This window comes from Sceloporus undulatus, unplaced genomic scaffold, assembly GCF_019175285.1.
Source record: "Sceloporus undulatus isolate JIND9_A2432 ecotype Alabama unplaced genomic scaffold, SceUnd_v1.1 scaffold_16, whole genome shotgun sequence".
Taxonomy (NCBI): Eukaryota; Metazoa; Chordata; class Lepidosauria; order Squamata; family Phrynosomatidae; genus Sceloporus; species Sceloporus undulatus.
This window is the reverse complement of record NW_024802938.1, coordinates 780,780-801,444: the sequence shown is the minus strand read 5'-3', so window position 1 is coordinate 801,444 and position 20,665 is coordinate 780,780. Positions and strand designations below refer to the sequence as shown.

Below are 20,665 nucleotides of genomic sequence, written 5' to 3'. Positions count from 1 at the left end.
TAGGTTCGCCTCAAAGTCGCCATAAGTAGAAAAGGACCCCAACAAGGCACACAACAACAAGGACAACAACAACAACACTGTTGTACCCTTTGCACAGCTTCCTAGCTTCCTTGCTTCCCTCCTTCCCTCCCTCCCTCCAGAGTGAAAGGGCTGCAAAGCTTCCGACCGCCAGGGGGCGCGCGCGGGCAAGCTAGCTGAGCCGCTGTGCGGGAACAAAGCGTTCAGGCAGCAGCAGCAGCAGCAGCAGCAGCAGCAGCAGCAGCAGCAGCAGCAGCAGCTCTAGCTCTCTTCCGCCAGCGCTGCAGGAAAGCAGGTGGGGGGGCTTTGGGGTCTTCCAGAGGGCGGGGTCAAGGGGCGCTTCCAGGGCCATGATAGGGTCACTTTGAACCCCCCCCCAGCGCCCCCTTTCCTGAGGTAATTGGGGGCAGCAGGGGGAACCAGACCTGTCCTCCTTTTCCAGGACGTGTCCTCCATTTCAAGCCTTCCTAGGGGGCCTTCCAAAACGCCCTCCATTTTGAGCCTCACCAAGAAGCATGGATTTACATTTACAGGAGTGTTTCTAGCTTGTATTTTCTGTCCAGGAGGGATTCCAACATGTCCTCTATTCCAAGCATGACTAAGAAGCATGGATTTACATTTCTATAGGAGTGTTTTTAGCTTTTATTTTCTGTCCAGGAAGAATCCCAAAATGTCCTCCATTCTGAACTTGACTAAAAAACATGGATTTACATTTATAGGAGTGTTTCTAGCTTGTATTTTCTGTCCAGGAGGGATTCCAAAATGTCCTCCATTTCAAGCATCACCAAGAAGCATGAATTTCTATTTCTGTGAGTGCTTTTAGCTTTCAATTTTCTGCCCAGGAGGAATTTTATTTTGTAATGGCTCACGTTTTTCTTTAGGGTCCTATATTTTATGGTGCCTTGCCTTCCTTCCTTCCTTCCTTCCTTCCTTCCTTCCTTCCTTCCATAGGTCATCACAGAATGGAAGACCTTCAATAAAAAAAGAGGAGGACATGATGAAAATAAAGTCTGAAAACACTCTCCTATCTATCTATCTATCTATCTATCTATCTATCTATCTATTCATGCCTTTTAGTCATGCTCAAAATGGAGGACATTTAGGAATTCCCTTTTGGATAGAAAATAAAAGCTAGAAATACTCCTAGCAACGTAAATACATCCTTCTTAGCCCTGCTCAAAATGGATGACGTTTTGGGATTCCTCCTGGATGGAAAATAAAAGAAAAAAACACTAATGGAAATAATAATTTCATCCTTGTTAGTCCTGCTCGAAATGGAGGACGTTTTGGGATTCCTCCTGGACAGAAGGCTGAAATGTAGGACACGTCATAGAAAAGGAGGGTGTCTGGGCCGCCTGATCTGGATGTCCACCATCCACATACAAAATGTAAACAGGAATAAACAAAAGGCAGCGCGCGAGTCCCATGCTCCTTTCACATCAGTGTAGTTTGCCATGCAACCAGTTTCATGGCTCCTCATGAAAGTAGTCCTGGGGGCAATCCCTCTGCTGCATAGGCCACACACACATAACACACATGGATCCCTTATCTTCATTTGGACTAGCCCCCCTGGATTCAATCCCTGGCATTACTAGATAGGTGGTTGTGTGATGGCTCATTGGGAGCCACAGTCAGGCAGTTTAAGAACAGGGTGACCAGACATCCTCCTTTCCCATGACACATCCTCCATTTCAACCTTCTGTCCAAGAGGAATGTCGAAATGTCCTCCATTTTGAGCATGACTAAGAAGCATGAATTTACATTTATATTAGTGGTTTTCACTTTTATTTTGTAATGTCCTACATTCTCCTTGAATATCCTGCATTTTGCTGTGCCTTGTCCTCCTTTGCAATACAGCTGAGCAAGATGGACTTAAAGTCTGCCATAGGAGAAGGCAGCTTCCTATGTTCCTTCTGTCAGCTGAACTCTAGAGGACAGGAGGATTTCCCTTGTAGCTGGTCAGAAGGCCTGTATACTTTCTGTGTGCACAGATCTCTTTTCCAGCAGAAACCTTAATTATTATCTTGCTTTATCCAAACGTTTTGCACTGCAGGAAGATGCCTCCAGCACGTCAGAGTCCAGATTTACAACAGGAAGCACCCAAAGAGAAAGATTATCGAGTTCCAGGACTCCGAGGTGCCAGAACTACCACACTGTTCAGAGCTGTGAACCCGGAGCTTTTCATTAAACCTGTAAGAGAATAGCAGGGACTTATGCATTCCAAAGTCTGTTTTATATTTTATATGGCCTATCCACGGATTCAGCCATCCACAGCTTGAAAATATTCTCCCCCACCCACCCCCCCAAAAAAATCTGAAATGCAAATGATTTTGCCATTTTCTATATGGGACACCATTGTATTTAAGGGGACTTGAACTTCCATGGATTTTGTATGTAGAGAAATCTTGTAGCACCTTTGAGACTAAATGAAAGAAATAAGTTGGCAGCATGAATTTTCATAGATTCTGCCAACTTCTTTCTGTCAGTTAGTCTCAAAGGTGCTACAAGATTTCTCTGTATACTGATTCTGTAGACTAACACCGGTATATCTTTGAATTCACGGGTTTTGCTATCCAAGAGGGAGTCCTAGAAACAAATCCCAGAGATACCAAGGGGCCACTGTACCTTTAATTGTAGCTTTCTTTTGCTTTTTGAATTTTATTCACAAGTTACACATGTTTTGTAAGGGAAAAAATAAAACTGTTTCCTAATCAAAATAGCCCAGTATCCAGATATTTTAGTCATAGTAGGCCAAATATAAATTTAATATGTCATGGAATAGAGAAATTGTCATGATGCATGCACACTCATGATCAAGAGCTATAACCTACTGACTACAGTTAAGCATTTTATAAAAAAATATGTAGACTGTTGATTTAGGTCAGTTGAAATATATGGGCTTGGCTTGCATACATCAGCTGAGTTGTAGTTGAACTGTAACTTAACTAGTAATGAGTAGATAATTCATTACTGTTATTTATGTAGCACCATAAGAGTCGTCATAAAAGTCATAAAGGAAAATGACTTCATATGTTTATTAGATTATATACCTACTCTATTTCATGGAGTAAGAGCTGATTACAGCAGTGTTTACCAAACACAAGCAACCAGCACGCAGTAATTAAGGTGGATGGTGGATTAAAAAGGCCAAAATCATAGTTTTTTGTGGGTTTTTCAGGCTATGTGGCCATGTTCTAGAAGAGTACACATAGCCCAAAAAACCCACAAAAAACTATGGGTGCCGGCCATGAAAGCCTTTGACTTCACAGGCCAAAATCAATTCAAAAATCTATTTTAAATAGTTAACTTTACTACAGTTTACAACTCTTCCATCCAATCAGTAAACTAGTCAGTCATTGTTTTAGGATGCATATCAACATAAATATAAAATATATGTACTGCTGCATCAGGCCTGGTTAGTACTTGAATGGGAGACTGCCAATAAATACTGTGCTATAGGCTATATTTCAGAGGAAGGAAATATTTCCTGTTAATTAGGTCAGCAGTTAATTTTAAAGAGATTCAGTAATTTACACTGCAATCTAAAGTATGTCTGCTTAGAAGGAGATCCCACAGATTTCATTGGAAAACATGTATAAGATTTCAGACGTTTCCTCACTGAAACAAAGATGGATAAAATAAAATAAAAGAGCAGCTTAATATATAGTATAAAATAATTTCCTTAATATATTAGTTTATATGACATGAACTAAGTAAAAGACATTGGGATTTAAAAATGCATAATGTATTTTTTGAAAAATCTTCACAGAACAAAACAGTAATGGCCTTTGGGCTTGTAACCATTACTCTCTGTGTGGCTTATATTGGATATCTGCATGCACAACAAGAGAATAAAAAAGATCTCTATGAAGCTGTTGACAGTGAAGGAAACAGACAGATGAAGCGGAAGACTTCTAAATGGGATTAAAGAAGCATATTGTCTGTATGTATCAATATGGAGGCAAAAATTGAGGATATATAGTATTCTGAACTTCTTCATAGTGGCTTCCTGATTGTCAACCCTGCGTGTCATGAATTTTGACTGTCCCTTGTTGCTGTTTTTGAAATTCTGGCAACACTAATTCCACACGAGTGGGATTTGGGGCCTCCTCATTCTTGCTGCGTCCAGTAGGAATTTTAATAATCACAGACTGGAAAGTGTACCTGTGCACTTCTAATATTGAGAGCCTAGAAGAAAAGCATTACCTGTACAGGCATACTTCAGAGAGAGAAGGGGAGAACAGACAAGCTTGCCTCACCAGCTCGCCAGTATGTCAAAAAACAGACAAATATAAGTTTGGACACCAAAATGGAAACCAAAAGAAAATTTAAGGCTGGAGAAATAAAAATAATAATCCCTGGATACATTTTTGGAAGAAGCCTTCAAGTGGCCTTTAGATTATTCAAGATGCTTTTGTTTATTTACATAATAAAATAAAAACTTTGCTGAAGCATGTTGAAGTATTCTTCTTTTTTTGTGATATAGGAACCTATCCCTGTTCTTTCCATTTTTTTCTACATCTGGTACCAAATGGAGAGGACTCACTCAAGACATTGCACCAGAATTTCAACAACTTCCACCCTTCCATCAGTTTCAGACTGAAACTATTAACAAAACAAGTTCATTTTTTAGAAACCACTATGCAGCCATACAACAGACATCTAAGCACCACACTATATTGCAAAACAAATGACTGCTGTGCATACTTACATGCTTCCAGTTTCCACCCTGAAACAAATCCATAATTTACAGTCAAGCCCTCTGATACAGTTCACCCACAAAACAGGGATGCCAAACTTAAGGAATTACATCAAACATTCTGCAAGCTACAGTACCCACCATATAATGTAAAAAAGAAAAACCAACAAGACATGACTTGTACCCAGAATAATCTATTGCAGAACACTAAAGAAAAGAAATGGCAGAACTCCATTTATGGTCACATACAGCTCCCAACTGAGACCCCTCAGACATATCAATGAACTGCAACCTGTTCTAGACGATAACGCTGCCCTATTAAGGGCTCTTGGTATCAGGCTTTAACTTGCCTACAGATGTCCTCCCAATACCTACAGAAGGACATACAACATGAATGGGGAGATGAGTTCAAGATCTTGCCACAAAGCCAGATGCCAGCTCTGGCCACATGTCTACTTAGGAGATGTCATCACAGGACTTAATCACATCACCCACAATATTGAGGTATTTTCACTTCCTCATCCTCTAGCATGATATATGCCATCCTCTGTCAACAATGCCCTTCAACACTCTACTTTGGGCAAACAGACCAGTGTCTGTGCCATAGGATAAATTGACATAAATCAGACATTAGGGAATACATAAAACCCAGTTGCAGAACTCATCAATCTTCCTGGGTATTTCTTCTCAGACGTCAGAACAGCAGTTCTTCAACAAAAAACTATAAAGGAAGATTGGAAAGAGAAACAGCAAAAACACATTCTAGTCCATGTACTATGAGTTGAACAGATAAAGGTTTCCTGGCTCACTATACATAGCACTAGTTATCACCCCAGCCTCATGAGGGCTGTCTTGGCCAGTTTATCTCATCTTTCTGATTCCCAGACAGCATCACACTACATTCCAGTAACCACCCACCTTTCATATGGTTATCCACTCACCTTGGCTTTAGGCAACATGTTTCCTCCTGCTTTTGGACTTGTCACCACATCACCAAACCCACAAATGTTGCATTTCTATTTCTATTCACACATGCAACCAGCTTATTCATAGCTATAAAGGTCTGTCCCATGATACTTCACACCATATATTTGATGAAGTAGATTTAAGACTACAAAAGATGCTACCAGTTTCTTTCAGTTAGACTCAAAGATATTGCATGATCCCTTTGGCTACTGATCCAGACTAACAGGACTATGTCTTTGAAGTCTGGTACCAAATGTAATGCCCAGGAGCTTATCTACTTCATTAACTGAGGTATACATGGAATGTGTTACTCTGAGGGATAACAATGCTCATTTTTCAAATAATACAATGATTGGTCATTTTTTCTGAGTGAAAAAAGCATCATTTACTTGTTCATTTTTACAGGAAAGTAAAATATTTTCTTTTTGAATGGCATTTTGTTGGGATTCCATCCCCCAAAATTCTAGTCATTTTCTTATTTAAAGATTTTTAAAGACGAACTACACTACAGTGCAACAGAAAAGTAATAAACAGTGAAAAAACTTATGCCTTTCATTTTTAAATTAATTTTTTTTTCAATATTAGCCCTCATAGGTACTTAGATGGGGCACTGCCAATGAATGCCATGTGCTGTAGACTATATTTCAGAGGAAAACATGGACAAAACCAACTTGAGCATTCCTTGCCTGAGAAAATCCTATGAAATTCATGAGATTGCCATAAGTCAACAGGTGACATGAAGGCACACACACATACAGCAATTATGAGCTGGGATGGTAATAGGAAGTGGCATAATGATCGCTTTGATCAAAAATTGGAAAAGTGTGATATAAATAAACTTATTATTATTATTAACTTTGCAAACTCTTCTAATATTAGTAATAGGTCAAAAACAACAAACAGGAAGCAGGTTGCAGTCTTTTTTATTTTTAAATACTTGCCTATGACAAATAAAATTAGGATCAAGAGACAAAACATTTTGCACATTTTATGAATTGGGATAACTGATTTTTTTCCTTTTTGTTTTTCATTGAATCAGGTGCTGCAGGTAATAATAATAATAATAATAATAATAATAATAAATTTTATTTCTACCCCGCCCTTCCATAAATATGATCAAGGCGGCTTACAAAATTTAAAACATTACAATACAAGATAAAAATTGATATTAATTTAAAAAGAATGTTGTCTTCCAGGTGAGGCCTGTTGTTGCTGGCCTGCCTCTCTCCCCCTAAAGATGGTGGTCAGGAGGAGGGCTCTTTGTCTTCAGGCCAGGCACGTGTGTGTGTGTGTGTGTGTGTGTGTGTGTAAGTGCATCCTAGCTATAAAAAAAAGTGTTGGACCAGTAATTTTGGTGGGCTTTTACCAAATGGGGAACCATTGTAACTTTCCCTCATAATTAATTACACTGTTCTGGCCATAAATGATTTTTTTTAAATTTGGTCAGGGACAAACAGCACAGCAAAAAATGTGTCAAAATCTGGATTCAAAAATCTGGAACATACATTGGCAGAAAAGTGTCATATAGCTATTTCTTAAAGAGGAAATGCAATTTAAACAATGTTGCAAGTTTGATCAAGAACCATGGCATTTTCATTTAAATAAAAACTAATACATTTGAGATACTCAGCCAATGCTTGAATCCGTCAGTAACCCAACAGAAACTACTTTGGAAAAGCAGATGGAAACCCTTTTAAGTTTCTAACTTAAAAGATGTCCTGCTTAATGCTAAGTAGTGTCTCAGATGCTTTTGTGATCCAGGCTTACTTTGCCTAGCAACTGTTACTTGGGGAGATTTTACCCCACACTCACCATCCCTCTGATGGCCATATGATATGCAGAGCTCCTTAACATCAGAGCTGCAGGAGAAGCAGGCAGCTGCTTGAAGATGCCATCTCACCATACCATGGTGAAATATTTCTCTCCCTCCTATTGACATGCATGCATTATAAGAAAACACCAGTCACACTCAGCTTTGGCTACAATAACTAAGGTTTGCTTCTTGATCTGGACCACGGTTACAACATTTCATTACCAGTGGAGTCGAAAACAAATTGAATACAATCATGATTAGGAATCCAGATTTTGACACATTTGTTTGCTGTGCTGTTTGTTCTAAACTAATACCGCCACCTCCTACACCAGAGACCTTCGATCGGATTAGGGAATATAAGCCTTACAAAACTCGATACTATACGCACAAAGATATACTGGGTAAGTTGTTCTTAAATACTGCACATATCTAGCCATGACCAACAATGTCTATGTCTCTGGCATTCAGATGCCTTCCATGAAGACATCAATTCCTGCAATGCAAAGCATATGCGTACATATGAGTAGTACTTTTCAGTCATTCCTTCTTCTAATATTATGAATCAAACTTAAAAAGAATGAAATCACTCCTTTTGTGGTATACATACGGTACATATGTTAGAATTAAGGAAGGGTGTCTTCACTGAGGTGGGAGGAGGAATATCACATGTTCATGTGCTGGTTTAGAGCCTTATCACATTGAAAACAAATCTGGCAGGGAAATGGAGAGAAGCACATTTATCTTCCTGTTTCCGAATGACGTTGAAGCACGTTTGTTCTCTTCCAGTCTTAAAAGCGTCCTTTTTGCCAGATGGATTTTCCTGGCTTGGCAAAAGGGACACTTGAGGTGTCATTTGTGGTGGCAATGAGGAGGACTGGAGGCGAGTGTGTTTTGTACTGTGGGCTTGCAGCTTGCAAACTGGAAAGCATTTTTGTTAATTTTCAAAGAATGGGAAGTAACAAAACTTAAAAAAACAAATAAATTATAACAATAATGATAAATAATTACATCTGAGTGGGCTTGAAATGTTAAGTACGTACTGTAATTGCTTTAAAAGATAACTTTCCAAGCTTTACATATGTTTGTTTGTAGTTTTGTTTATCACATTTTGGATAGATTGAAAGGAAAAGCTTGCGAACATGAGGAAGAGGGACCATCTTTGTTATGGGAAAAGTCAATTGAAGGAGGAGCACTCTTATCCTTGCATCTCATCTTTTTTAGGTGTTAATCTGATATCAGCATTTACTCATCATTTCAAATTTTAGTAGTCCACTAGCTAACAGGGAGATTTACATATCATACACAGTCATTTTTAATGTATGTGTGTGTGAGACAGAGGTTGCAGCCACATCGCAGAAATATTCCGGTTTGACACCACTTTAATTGCCATGGCTCAGTGCTATGGAATTCTGGGAGCTGCAGCTTGTTGTGCTTTGCTCTGGTGCCTCAACAAACTGCAGTTGCCAGAATTCCATAGCACTGAGCCATGGCAGTTAAATTGGTGTCAAACCAGATTATTTCTGCCATGTGGATGCAGCCAAAGAAGGGTAATTGTCTCAAAAAACTTCAGTTTGCAGTATTCCATAGCACTGAACCTTATTATTATTATCATCATCATCATTATTATTTCTGCAGTGTGAATTCAGCCTGTAATTACATAAAAGTGTAGCTTTAACATTTTACATAAACATACCGTAAATCTTAAAATTTCTATTATCCTGTTGAATAATAAAGCAAAAGAACAAATGTCATGTAATAGTACAATATTCCTGTACAGCAGTGTTGTTCAATTCTTTCTTGACATACACAGAACTCGGAGCTGACCTTAAGCAAGAAGCAGCAGAAAGAAAAGAATTAGAAACAGAGAAACGAATAGAAAAACTGCGAAACAGGCTACTGCTTCAGGTAAAATTATTATGCTGTCAACATGAATCAATGTGTGAGTCCTTCTTTTACTATATGTCACTGAATCAGACAGAATGTCTTCCAGAAATATGGTCTATATGTAGTTATGGGTGTCATATATTTATTATATAAATTTTATTATATATTGTGTGAGATCACTGGGCCGCGACTTTGGTTCCCATAGCACTTGTGGTGGGATGCATTGCCCTGGTGGTGCAGTGGTTAAATGCCTGTACTGCAGCCACTCACTCAAAACCATAAGGTTGCGAGTTCAATACCAGTGAAAGGGCTCAAGCTTGACTCAGGTTTGCATTCCTCTGAGGTCACTAAAATGAGCGCCCAGATTGTTGGGGACAATTAGCTTACAGTTGTAAACCGCTTAGACACTGCTAGTTCAGTATGACGTGGTATATAAATGAAGCTGTTTGTTTGTGTTTTGGTGTTTTAGTAAGCTGACTTGTGAGTACTCTGTCTTAAAAGCTGGGACACAAATGTTTAAAGTAAAAACAAAAAAACAGAAACACAGAACTCTGCAGTCCTATGCATCTATATTCAGAATTAACCCTGAGTTCCTTATTCCTAAATATTACAGCAATCTCATTAAATAAAAGACAATACTAAATAGCAATCTCAGTAAGTAAAACAATAAGTCTGTGTGGGTCATTGTATTTATCTATGCAATGCACATGCAGCCATTAAAAAAATGATGAAAGAGCCACTAGTTATCCCTAGAGAAAACTACCATGTAGTTCAACCATGTAGAAAAGGAAATGGTGCTCTACATATGTATTTATGCCATGGCAACTAATCTGAAGTTAAATACTTATGCTGCAATTCTGTGCATTTTTTCTTGAACTATTATTTAAATCATTCAGGCTCCCACTAATGGTGAAAGATTTTTAGAGGAAATATTTGGGGAGCCGTGGGAAGGAGTGGGGAGGTGCTGCTGACAGGCACTGCTCTGCTAACAAAGGTACATCACCGTATACAACCAATATGCCACATCAAAATACCGTAAGCATAGACTACTTATTCTTGGTAACCAAGTCTGTTCATGCTTACTTTTGTAGGCTGAGACAGAAAAAGAAGATGCAGTGGAAGATGCTCTTATTCGTGCTGAAGCACTGCACAAGAAAGACCTTGAAGATCTTAAAACCAAAGACGAACAAGCATTACTAGTTAGTAGTTATTATCTTTTCATTCTCAACTTATTTGCAAGGGGGATATCCTTTGGATCCTCAGCTGCTATTTCAGTAGCAGCTGCTAGTATGTGTCTTTATCTGCACCCTCCCTGCCCTAAAATATATCCCACACCATTCCCAAGGGCCATCCAGCCATCATAAACAGATTCAGATGTGGTACATAGGACTGTCATGGGAAGGGAGAGCCAGAAAAAAATCAGCATATGAAAAATAGATATATTCTATTTAGGGAAGGAAGCTAATGATCAAAGCCTAAAAATGCAGAAGTTGTGTGGTAAATAATTTTTGATGGATATTTAGTTGCGGAAATTACATTTGAGCACTCATCTGTGTAGAGAAAAATCCATGTATGGAAAAGAAGTGTGTCTTTGGGCCCGAACAAATGCCAAAATAATGCTGCTTGGGGTCACTTTGGAGGTATGCTGTTTAAATGACACACGTGTCTTAAGAGGCCAGAGGCTGTGCCAAAGCTGCGCTCCAGTTCTTAAACATCGTTTAAACAGCATACCTCCAAAGTGACCCGAAGCAGCTTTATTTTGGCCTGTCTGTTCGGGCTCAAAGTAAATGTCATACTAAAACCTTGATATGCAGAGTTTCTATGGGCAGTGAATTTTGTGTCTGTATGTTTTAGAGCCAATGTGGTGTAATAGTTTAAGTATTGGACTATGACTCTGGAGATCAGGTTTTGACTCCCCACTCAGCCATGGAAATCCACTGGGTGACACTGGATGATTTACACACTCTCATTCCCAGAAAAGTCTGTGATAAGTTCACCTTAGGGTTTTCATAAATTGGAAACAACTTGAAGACACACAACAACATTTTAGATAGGAGAGAATTCAGTTTGTCCTTCCAGCATTCTTTCCAGGTTTCTCTTATTTAAAGTATGATGGGAAGAAGGGGGAGATCACATAAAGTCTTGCTCTTCTGACTTATTATTTCATGTTGCTTAAGGAAGCTGTGAAGAATACACGGGTTGAAATGCTGCAGCACTTGGAACTGGAGCTGAAGAGAGAATCAGAAGCTGCCGAGCAACGGATGACTCACAAACTTCACCGACTCATAAAGCAGTTCCATCTGGAGAAGGCCGAAGCTATAGCTGAAGCAAGACAGGAGGAGAGACAGAAGATAGCTGGAATCCTTGCCACACAAAAAAAGTAATGACTGTCAAACTTCATATTATCCTTTAAAAGACTGGAGAAGAGTTGCACCTGATCCTAAGTTTGACTGAGAAATTTGCAAGTAGATTTTGGCAGTGCCTCTGAATTATTTCCAAGGGCTAGCAGAAAGTATGATGTGCTGCTGTGCTAGATGTCTTGTGCTAGATCTGAAATGGGGATCATGTGGCCACCTGCCCAGTTGTGTGGCTCCTGGACCATGAGTCCCTAGATTTCAGACAAAAAAGGAGAATTGCTGTCTGTGAAGCCTCCAGGACCTGTAATCTTCCTTTGAAAATAAGATATAGGGCCTTGAACCCCCCAAAGAGCTTTTCAAAATTAGAAATAGACTTCTGGGTACTTCCCGTTTTCTTTGCAGGGGTGGGCATAGATCATAGTAGCTTGCTAGACACTTAAACGTATCCCCATCCCTGTGGAAGACTTTATTACATACTACTTCTTGAGATGTTATACAAGACTTTTTGCAAGCAATTGTAGAAAGCCCTCTGCAAGGGGAAGCATACTTCTGGATTTTTCTGTTCTTTTTTTGTCATACAATATCTCGGGCTAAGTCAGAAAAGGCCTTTTTGCAGGTGGAAGAGTCCTTTGTGAAAGGGATATCTCAGGATCCATCCCACTACCTTTAATTCTCTCCTTGGCTGTTTGGCTATCTGTGACTGCATAGTACAGGCACAGGTTACAGGAATCCTTAACCTGTCAATATAGCAGGGTTTACTCTCTGTGCCCCACTGCTCAAACATCAAAGGTGTCTTATAATTTATTCTTTAGCCTTGTCATGTTGCAGGATATATAATTATGGTTATTTAATAGTTGGTAGTTATGGGGAAATTGTAGTAGGGGAAAATCCAGCAGTTCTCTGAATTTATAAGAATATCATTCTTTTTCAAAATAATCCGTTTTCAAAATTTCAAAAAGGTTAAGCAGACCCTCTCTACTCTTCTTTTGCTCAAAGGTGAGACTACTTCTTGCTTGAAAAAAAAACCTCACACACATCCTGTGGGAAAAATAGTCCATGGTATATTTGGATGGGATAGATTGCATATACAGTCAGCCCTCCCTATCCACAGATTCTGCATCCATGGATTTAACCACCCACCGCTTGAAAAAATATATATATTAAAAAATCCAAAAAGCAAACCTTAATTTTGCCATTTTATATAAAGGACACCATTTTACTATGGAATTGTATATAATGGGATTTGAGCATCCACAGATTTGGGTATCCACAAGGAGTTCCCAGTGGATACTGTACCAAGGGCCCACTGTAAAAAGAGGTTATCAAAGTGCATAATCCTCTAATTTAAGGGATAAATAGGGAGCACGAAAATCCACCAATGCCCCCTTCCTTTCTTCCTTTTCTTTCTTTCCATACTGAAGAAGACCAAGATGGTTATATAGAAGGTTTTGTAACATGTGTATATTGTTTCAAACACGTTTAAAACAGTTTTGAGCAAACACAATACTGGAACAAAAACCATACACATCACACATGTATGCCAACAAAAGGAAAATCTCTTTCACTTCACTATTATTGTATTTTGAAATATAGAGAAAATTTGGGCCACATCAATAAATGCTGTCTTTTTACTATTCCCTTAAGTTTTACTCCTGTAATTATTTTTCTTGTGCATACATGTATAAATTTGGGAACAAAAACAAGCAGATGTTCTTATTTATTTAGATGTAAGTCCCACTGTCTTTGGTATTACTGCCTCCCATATAAGCACGCAAAAAGTTGCAACCTACTGCCATTGGACAGAATGTTGTTGCTAACTTTTCTTGCAAGATGATTCTCTTGATCAATTCAGTTACAGATCACTCAATTTCATAATGTTCTTCTCTTTGTTCTAAATAATTTAAATGTGGCTGTAATCATAAGTTCTGTGCAATCTGCACAAGAGTCATTTCCAAACTACTGATAATGAAAATTGTGCTAAACTTATTTTATTCTTGTTCATGTCACTCCTCTAGGAAGCATTTGGAACAAATGGAGCAAGCTGGGGCGGTTGCTCATGCAGTTTATCAGAGGAATTTGCAACTATTAGCCTTGGAGAAAAAGCATGAGATGGAAATTGCATTTTCAATCTCCCAAAAAGAGTATAAGGAAGAAACTGAGAAACTGCTCAAATCAGCAGACACTCTCCGTGAGGCTCAGCTTGAAGAAGTGACCAATGTAGTGAACAGGAAAGACAGTGAGATCCTGTCTCTTGGTCAGCAGCTGGAACATATGACATCTTGGAAAGATAGCCTGGAAGCTGAAATATTGGAAACAAGAGAAGCATTTCAGAAATACATCAACCTTACTTTTCCCCAGCTTGCCCCAGGGCAAGCAGATTTTATCTTACCATTCAGAAAAATAAGTCCATTCTTAGACTCAGATGCTGTAGAGCACACTCAAGTGACAGCACCTAACAGCAAGGATCTCTGAAGACCTATTGGTCTGCCACAAAGATCCAGATGTACTGCAGGGACAAATTAAAACCATCTTCTCTCACAATTAAATGTGTGACTGTGTGTGAAAGCATTAATGTTCACTCTGAGGATCTGTGAAATTGTGGGAGGTGTAGATTCCTACCATTTCACAGATCCTCGGTCTCTCTGCAGTGGCATCTCTCTTCAGCCTCGCAAATATAGAACAAGTACGTACTAAGGTACTTGTGTTGTAGTTCAAAAAATTTTGGATTTTGGAGTACTATACTTTGGAGTACTCAACCTATACTTAAATATCAACTGGTTTACAATAGGTATAGGGATCTATGGCGCTGTACAGACCAGTGCTTTGCGCCAGCCTTCATGCGTACTAGGGTTGCCTTGGGGCGTCCTTTCCAGACGTCCTTTCCAACCCTAGCATGTTGTAATGGCAGCGCCCTTTCTGCATGGGCGCTGCCATTACAATGTCACAGCCATGCCACCTTCAAATGGGGTGGCGTGGACGTGACGTCTTCGTGCCGCTGAAGGGCGGAGCTCCTTTGTTTGTGTCGCTGGTGCAGCCTTTACACAGCTGCGCCAGCAACACAAAGGAGAAAGAGGCCGAGCGGCCCCTTTCTCCCTTTCCCCTTGGGGCATGAAGCCCCAAGAACACCCCTTTCCAGGCTGCGGGGAAGTGGCGGATTGGAGCCTCAGGGCAGCTGAGGCCCCGATCCATTGGGGAAAGGGGCAGTCTGTACACCACTTTTGTTTATTTTAGTTAATGATTGGTTATGATAATTTTCTCTGTTCTAAAGTTAAAAGAATTTTAACCAATGTATGGTAGGTGCAGTTTGGAAGGTTAGTGGTCTTTGTATCTGGATAGTCCTCCTATATTCTGCACTAATCACTGCATAAAGCCTCCTCATCTGTCCCAGGAAACTGAATTTTGATCTACACTGTTGGATCAGTTTTGCTTGTACAATCTGCATGGCAATCAGAAAGCTAAAGAAAGTGGGAGAGTGAAGAATTAGATTATAGAGGGAGAAGAAGAAATGAAGAGAGGGGCTTTTACTGGGTAGATCAGAAATGAGGTTTTCAAAAATTCATACTGCTATTTCCTTTTCTCTCAAATTCAAAACAGGGATACAGGTGAAGGGATTGAATGAAATAATGAATGGCATTTTTCACCATTTTGGTAAAGGTTTTAGTACCGGCATGAAGCTCAAAATTAAGAAGCAATTTAACAGAAACCTATATGTAGCTAATTTCCCCCTTTGTAACATAAATGCAATGGAATTAGATTTTTAGCTTATTCATGATTAAATAAACATGTTAGCCCCTTTCCTGTCTCTGGCATATCTATAGTATGAGACAAATGTTTCATAAATAGTGCCCCTCTTTCAGTCCATAGGATGAAACTGTGACAGTTAAAATGAAATTATAGGCTGTATCCACACTGCAGAAATAATCCATGTTATTGACTCCACTTTAACTATCATGGCTCAATATTATGGAGTTCTACAATCTAGTTTTGGGAGACATTTAACTTTCTCTGTCAGGGAACTCTGGTGCCAGAACAAACTACAAATCCCAGGATTCCATAGCACTGAGCCACAGTAGTTAAAGTGGTGGCAACCTGGATTATTTCTGCTGCACCAAAAGTGGTTCATAGTGTGAAAAGACCCCTGGTTATTGTTAACAGAGAGCATTCTGACCAGTGTTTTAGGTTTCATACTGCAAACCAAGGGATACCTCAAACCAAGGGATTTATCCAATTTGAGGGATAAAAATGCCTTTAGCCTTTCTAAAATAAAGCAGAGACTACTGGATCTGTGACATTTGGATGTCACATTATAAGCCAAGTGGGAATGCCCCCGTAGTTTGTTGTGGCACCAGAGCTCTCTGACAGAGAAGGCTGAACATCTCACAAAAGTACAGTTCCTAGAATTCCCTAGAATTGAGGCAGGGCAGTTAAACCGGTCTCAAACTGGATTATTACTGAAGTGTGTTTTGGACCTGTATCCATCACTGGTGTCTTTTCAACTTGTTATCCAGGTACAATGTGTAGGGGCCAGAACCATGGTTTTGCAACCCAAGGGCAACATAATAAAACCCCACATAAGTTCCATGTGGAGGAGTCAGTAGACTAGCAGTTTGCTTTATCTTTATCTTCAACATTAGTGAGGATTTTCCACCATACCAGGAGGAAAGAAGTTATTTGCCTTCAAGTCATTTCCAATTTATGGCAACCCTAAGGGGAACCTATTACTGTATGGGGTTTTCTTGGCAAGATTTGTTCAGAGGCGGTTTGGCATTGCCTTCCCAAGGCTGAGAGAGTGTGACTTGCCCAAAGTCACCCAGTGGGTTTTATGGCTGAGTGGGATTCGAACCCTGGCCTCCAGAGTCCTAATCCAACACTCAAACCACTAAACCACTCTGACTATTATATAAATGCAGCTTTATTTTCTATGGCCTCATTTCCACTATGTTTTAAACCTGTTTGCAAACCACTTTGAAGTTGTTTAAATGACCCTTATTTGCACTTGAGCTCAATTGCTGAAGTGGTTTGGAGAGGGGGGCCATGCGCTAGACCCATTTAACACGCTTCTTTTTGACTCGTTTTTTTCTGCATCTTTTGAAATAAATTGATTCAGCGCAAGTGTAAACAGGATGCGGATCAGAATCAATTTTTTAGTGGCATGATCAGATGATCATCCACTGAAGAGGGTCCCTTTGGAAGCGAATCACTGGACAATTTGAACGAGAAGTGGGCTATTTTACAAGAAAATGTGATTGCTCTGCTGGTGAATTGATCCATGGATTCGGATCACAAACTAATTTATTTGTAAGTGGGAATGAGGCCCAAGACTCAAATGGCTAAAACAGTAGTTGCATTATAGCCATTATTGTTGCTATGGCTGTTATCACATGACGAAAACTACCAGTCTATTCCAAAGTCATCCCGGAGTCAATCATGAGTATTCACATTAATGCGCGGGAGATTATCACACGCAATCACTGTCATTACGGAGTTGTTCCAAGGCCGATCCAAAGTCAACCCTAGAATAGCTAAATTCGGTGAACTACCGAATTCACAAATCCTTCTCCCAGGCTGATTCGCATTCAGTTCAAAGTTGTGTTGGTGTGGAATGCATGTTTGCTTCAGTCCTGGTATCCTCCCCCCAACCTAGTGGCTTCATTGCAATCTTGCTTTTATTTTGCTTCCGGTAGTCCTTCCACTTCTAGAGTTGGCGAGGGGAAAAAGCAGATGTTTCCAATGGTATGGGCAGAGAGCTAGTGGAAAATGCATATGTGCTCATTTTAACATGAACAGAGCAGTGTATGGTTTGTGCTTCCCACCCACCCCCCAACCCCAGATCTGCAAATGGGGGGTTCCTTTGGGTAGTCATATTCTGACCTCCCTGGGCATGTTGCCCAGCCGATGTGATGGGGAGGGAGGTGTCTTATTTTGCCAACATGTCATGTTTGTGACATATGTATATATATATTTATGAAGGAGCGATGTATGCATATGCACATGCACGCAAGTGCATGCGCACACACACATATATACATGTACATATGAATATACATACTTGTACATATATATGTATATAACTAACTCAGCTCCCTCCCTCCCTGAGCCCTATGTTGGAGTCATCTAAAGTCTGCTGTGACGATTTTAACAACTTCTTTGCGGATAAAATCTCTCGGATAAGGGCTGATCTCGACGTCAGTATTTGTGCAGATCCTGTAGGAGAGGTGTCCGAAGCATCCGTGGCCCCTGTTATACTGGATCACTTTGAGTTTGTTAGTACCGAGGAAGTGGACAAGATCCTTCGAAGTGTTAGGAGGACGACTTGCTCCCTTGATCCCTGTCCCTCATGGCTGACAGCTCAGGGGGGAGATGTGGTGCGAATTATGCTGCATTGCATAATTAATACATCTCTAAGTGAGGGTCAGTTTCCATCTAAATTAAAATTAGCAGTGGTCAAACCCCTGCTAAAGAAGCCCTCCTTAGACCCCCCTGATTCATAATAACTATCGGCCCATCTCGCTGCTGCCTTTTTTGGGGAAGGTGATCGAGAGAGCAGTCGCTTTCCAGCTTCAATCGATCTTGGATGACACCGATTTTCTAGACCCATTTCAAACCGGCTTCCGGGCGGGCTATGGAGTTGAAACTGCCATGGTCGCCTTAGTTGATGATCTCCGTCTAGGCATGGACAGGGGGAGCGTGTCCCTGTTAGTGCTCTTGGACATCTCAGCGGCCTTCGATACCATCGACCATGGTATCCTTCTGGGACGCCTGAGGGAGTTGGAAATTGGGGGCACTGCTTTGCAGTGGTTCCGTTCCTACCTCTCGGGCAGATCCCAGATGGTGGAGCTGGGGGACTGTCGCTCCGATAGGAGGGCCCTGATATCTGGTGTCCCTCAGGGAGCGATCTTGTCCCCTATGCTATTTAACATTTACATGAAGCCGCTGGGAGAGATCATCCGGAGACACGGGGCGCAGTGTTATCAGTACGCTGATGATACCCAGATAGTCTTCTCTATGTCTTCGACTGATGCAGTAACTAAGGATGGCATCTCTCCTCTAGATGCCTGCTTGGCGTCGGTAATGGGCTGGATGAGGGAGAACAAACTCAGTGTGAATCCAGGGAAAACGGAAGTACTGGTAATAGGTTCCCCGGTTTCGGGTGGTGAGATCTGTCATCCGGTCCTGAATGGGGTCACGCTCCCCCTGAAGGACTCGGTGCGCAGCTTGGGAGTGCTCCTTGATTCGTCGCTCCAGCTAACTTCTCAGGTGGATGCGACGGTCAGGAGTGCTTGTTATCAGCTTCGGCTGATACGACAGTCGCGTCCCTACCTGGACCGTAAGGACCTTAAATCTGTTGTACATGCTTTGGTAACCTCTCGATTAGATTTCTGCAATGCGCGCTACATGGGGCAACCCTTGTACCAAACCCGGAAGCTGCAAATGGTGCAGAATATGGCAGCTAGACTGGTCGCTGGCAGTTCCAGGTAGGACCATATAACACCTATTTTAAAAGACCTTCACTGGCTGCCTATTCGCTTCCGAGCTCAATACAAGGTGTTGGTTTTGACCTATAAAGCCCTAAATGGCTTGGGCCCAGGGTAGTTGGAGGACTGTCTCTCCCCATATAATCCGCCCCGCACACTCAGAACATCCGGGACAAATTTGTTGGAGGTCCCTAGGTCAAACTTTGCACGGACCTCACAGAGGGCTTTTGCCATCGCTGCCCCTTCACTTTGGAACAAGCTCCCCGTAGAGCTTCGCTCCGCCGCCTCACTAGATATTTTCAAGAAAAATCTGAAAACGTATCTATTTCAGTTGGCCTTCCCACCTTAGTTAAATTGTTTATTTTCCTGCCCCTAATTTTTTTCCCCTTTCGACCCCGGACCATTGTAAATTAATTTCTCTTTCTCTTTGCCCTTCACATGTGTATTTTATTGATTTCCTGTTCTTGTTCCTTGTAGTAATGCTTTTAACTTTTATATTGAATTTTTATCTTGTATTGTAATGTTTTAAATTTTGTAAGCTGCCTTGATCATAACTATGGAAAGGCGGGGTAAAAATAAAATTTATTATTATTATTATTATTTAGATGTATATACATATATACATATATATGTATATACATATATATGTACATGTATATATACATATGCATGCCCATGCCCATCACTCTCCCACTTTCTTTAGCTTTCTGATTCCCTAGTTCACCAAATTTACTTAAGTGTGGATTGATGCGTGATTGTGTTTGCAGTGCGTTTGGAATGCTAGCAAATGTGTCTGATAACCTTTCGCACAATAACATGAATACGCATGACTGCGTTCAGAATGACACTGGATTATACTTCCAATTGTGATATTGTCCAAAGCTTGGCAGGGAAAGAAAAGTCTATCCTCTCTCTTCACACCATACATATAATGATTTGCTGTTGCTGATGTGTGCCTTCAAGTCGTTCGACCTATGGTGACCCCAAGACAGGGTGACCAGATGTCCTCCTTTTCTAGGACGTGTCCTACATTTCAGCCATCTATCCAATTCCAGGGGGACTTTCAAAATGTCCTCAAAATGTTTGGAATTCCCTGTGGACAAAAAATAAAAGCTTAAACACACTCCTGTAAATATAAATCCATGCTTCTCAGTGATGCTCAGAATGGAGGACATTTTGGAATTCCTCCTGGTCCTGGAGAGAAAATAAAAGCTAAATATACTATTAGAAATGTCATTCAGATGGTATCTATCTGTATGGTATTTTATTCATACTTTAGATTTATTATATTTAGCTTTTTAAATTTCTATAGACCTTCTATAGAAGTTTATAGCATGTTGTATCTGCTTTGTGTTATTTTGATATGGCCTAAGGGCTAACCAATAAACAATATATAGACATAGATATATAGATATTAGTAATGTAAATCCATGCTTTTTAGTCATGGCCAACA

The 20,665-nt window shown here is 40.4% G+C and overlaps 2 protein-coding genes across 3 annotated transcripts; both read left to right on the top strand.

Annotated features, from left to right (window-relative positions):
- Positions 1–220: 220 nt before the first annotated feature.
- LOC121917366 (small integral membrane protein 8-like) lies at positions 221–4,469 on the top strand. 2 transcript variants are annotated; one of them, XM_042443276.1, is made up of 3 exons: positions 221–313; positions 2,072–2,210; positions 3,788–4,469. In XM_042443276.1, exons 2-3 carry the CDS (start codon positions 2,076–2,078, stop codon positions 3,944–3,946), a joined length of 294 nt encoding a protein of 97 aa, XP_042299210.1. In that variant the 5' UTR covers positions 221–313; positions 2,072–2,075; the 3' UTR covers positions 3,947–4,469. The 2 variants fall into 2 exon arrangements, with proteins under 2 accessions (XP_042299210.1, XP_042299211.1); XM_042443277.1 differs by lacking the exon at positions 221–313 and adding an exon at positions 364–414.
- A 3,037-nt stretch (positions 4,470–7,506) lies between these two features.
- Positions 7,507–14,565, top strand: LOC121917365 (uncharacterized protein C6orf163 homolog). Its single transcript, XM_042443274.1, has 5 exons — positions 7,507–7,897; positions 9,307–9,401; positions 10,472–10,579; positions 11,558–11,760; positions 13,753–14,565. The coding sequence occupies exons 1-5, from the start codon at positions 7,750–7,752 to the stop codon at positions 14,207–14,209; spliced, it is 1,011 nt and encodes a 336-aa protein (XP_042299208.1). The 5' UTR covers positions 7,507–7,749; the 3' UTR covers positions 14,210–14,565.
- Positions 14,566–20,665: the final 6,100 nt, after the last annotated feature.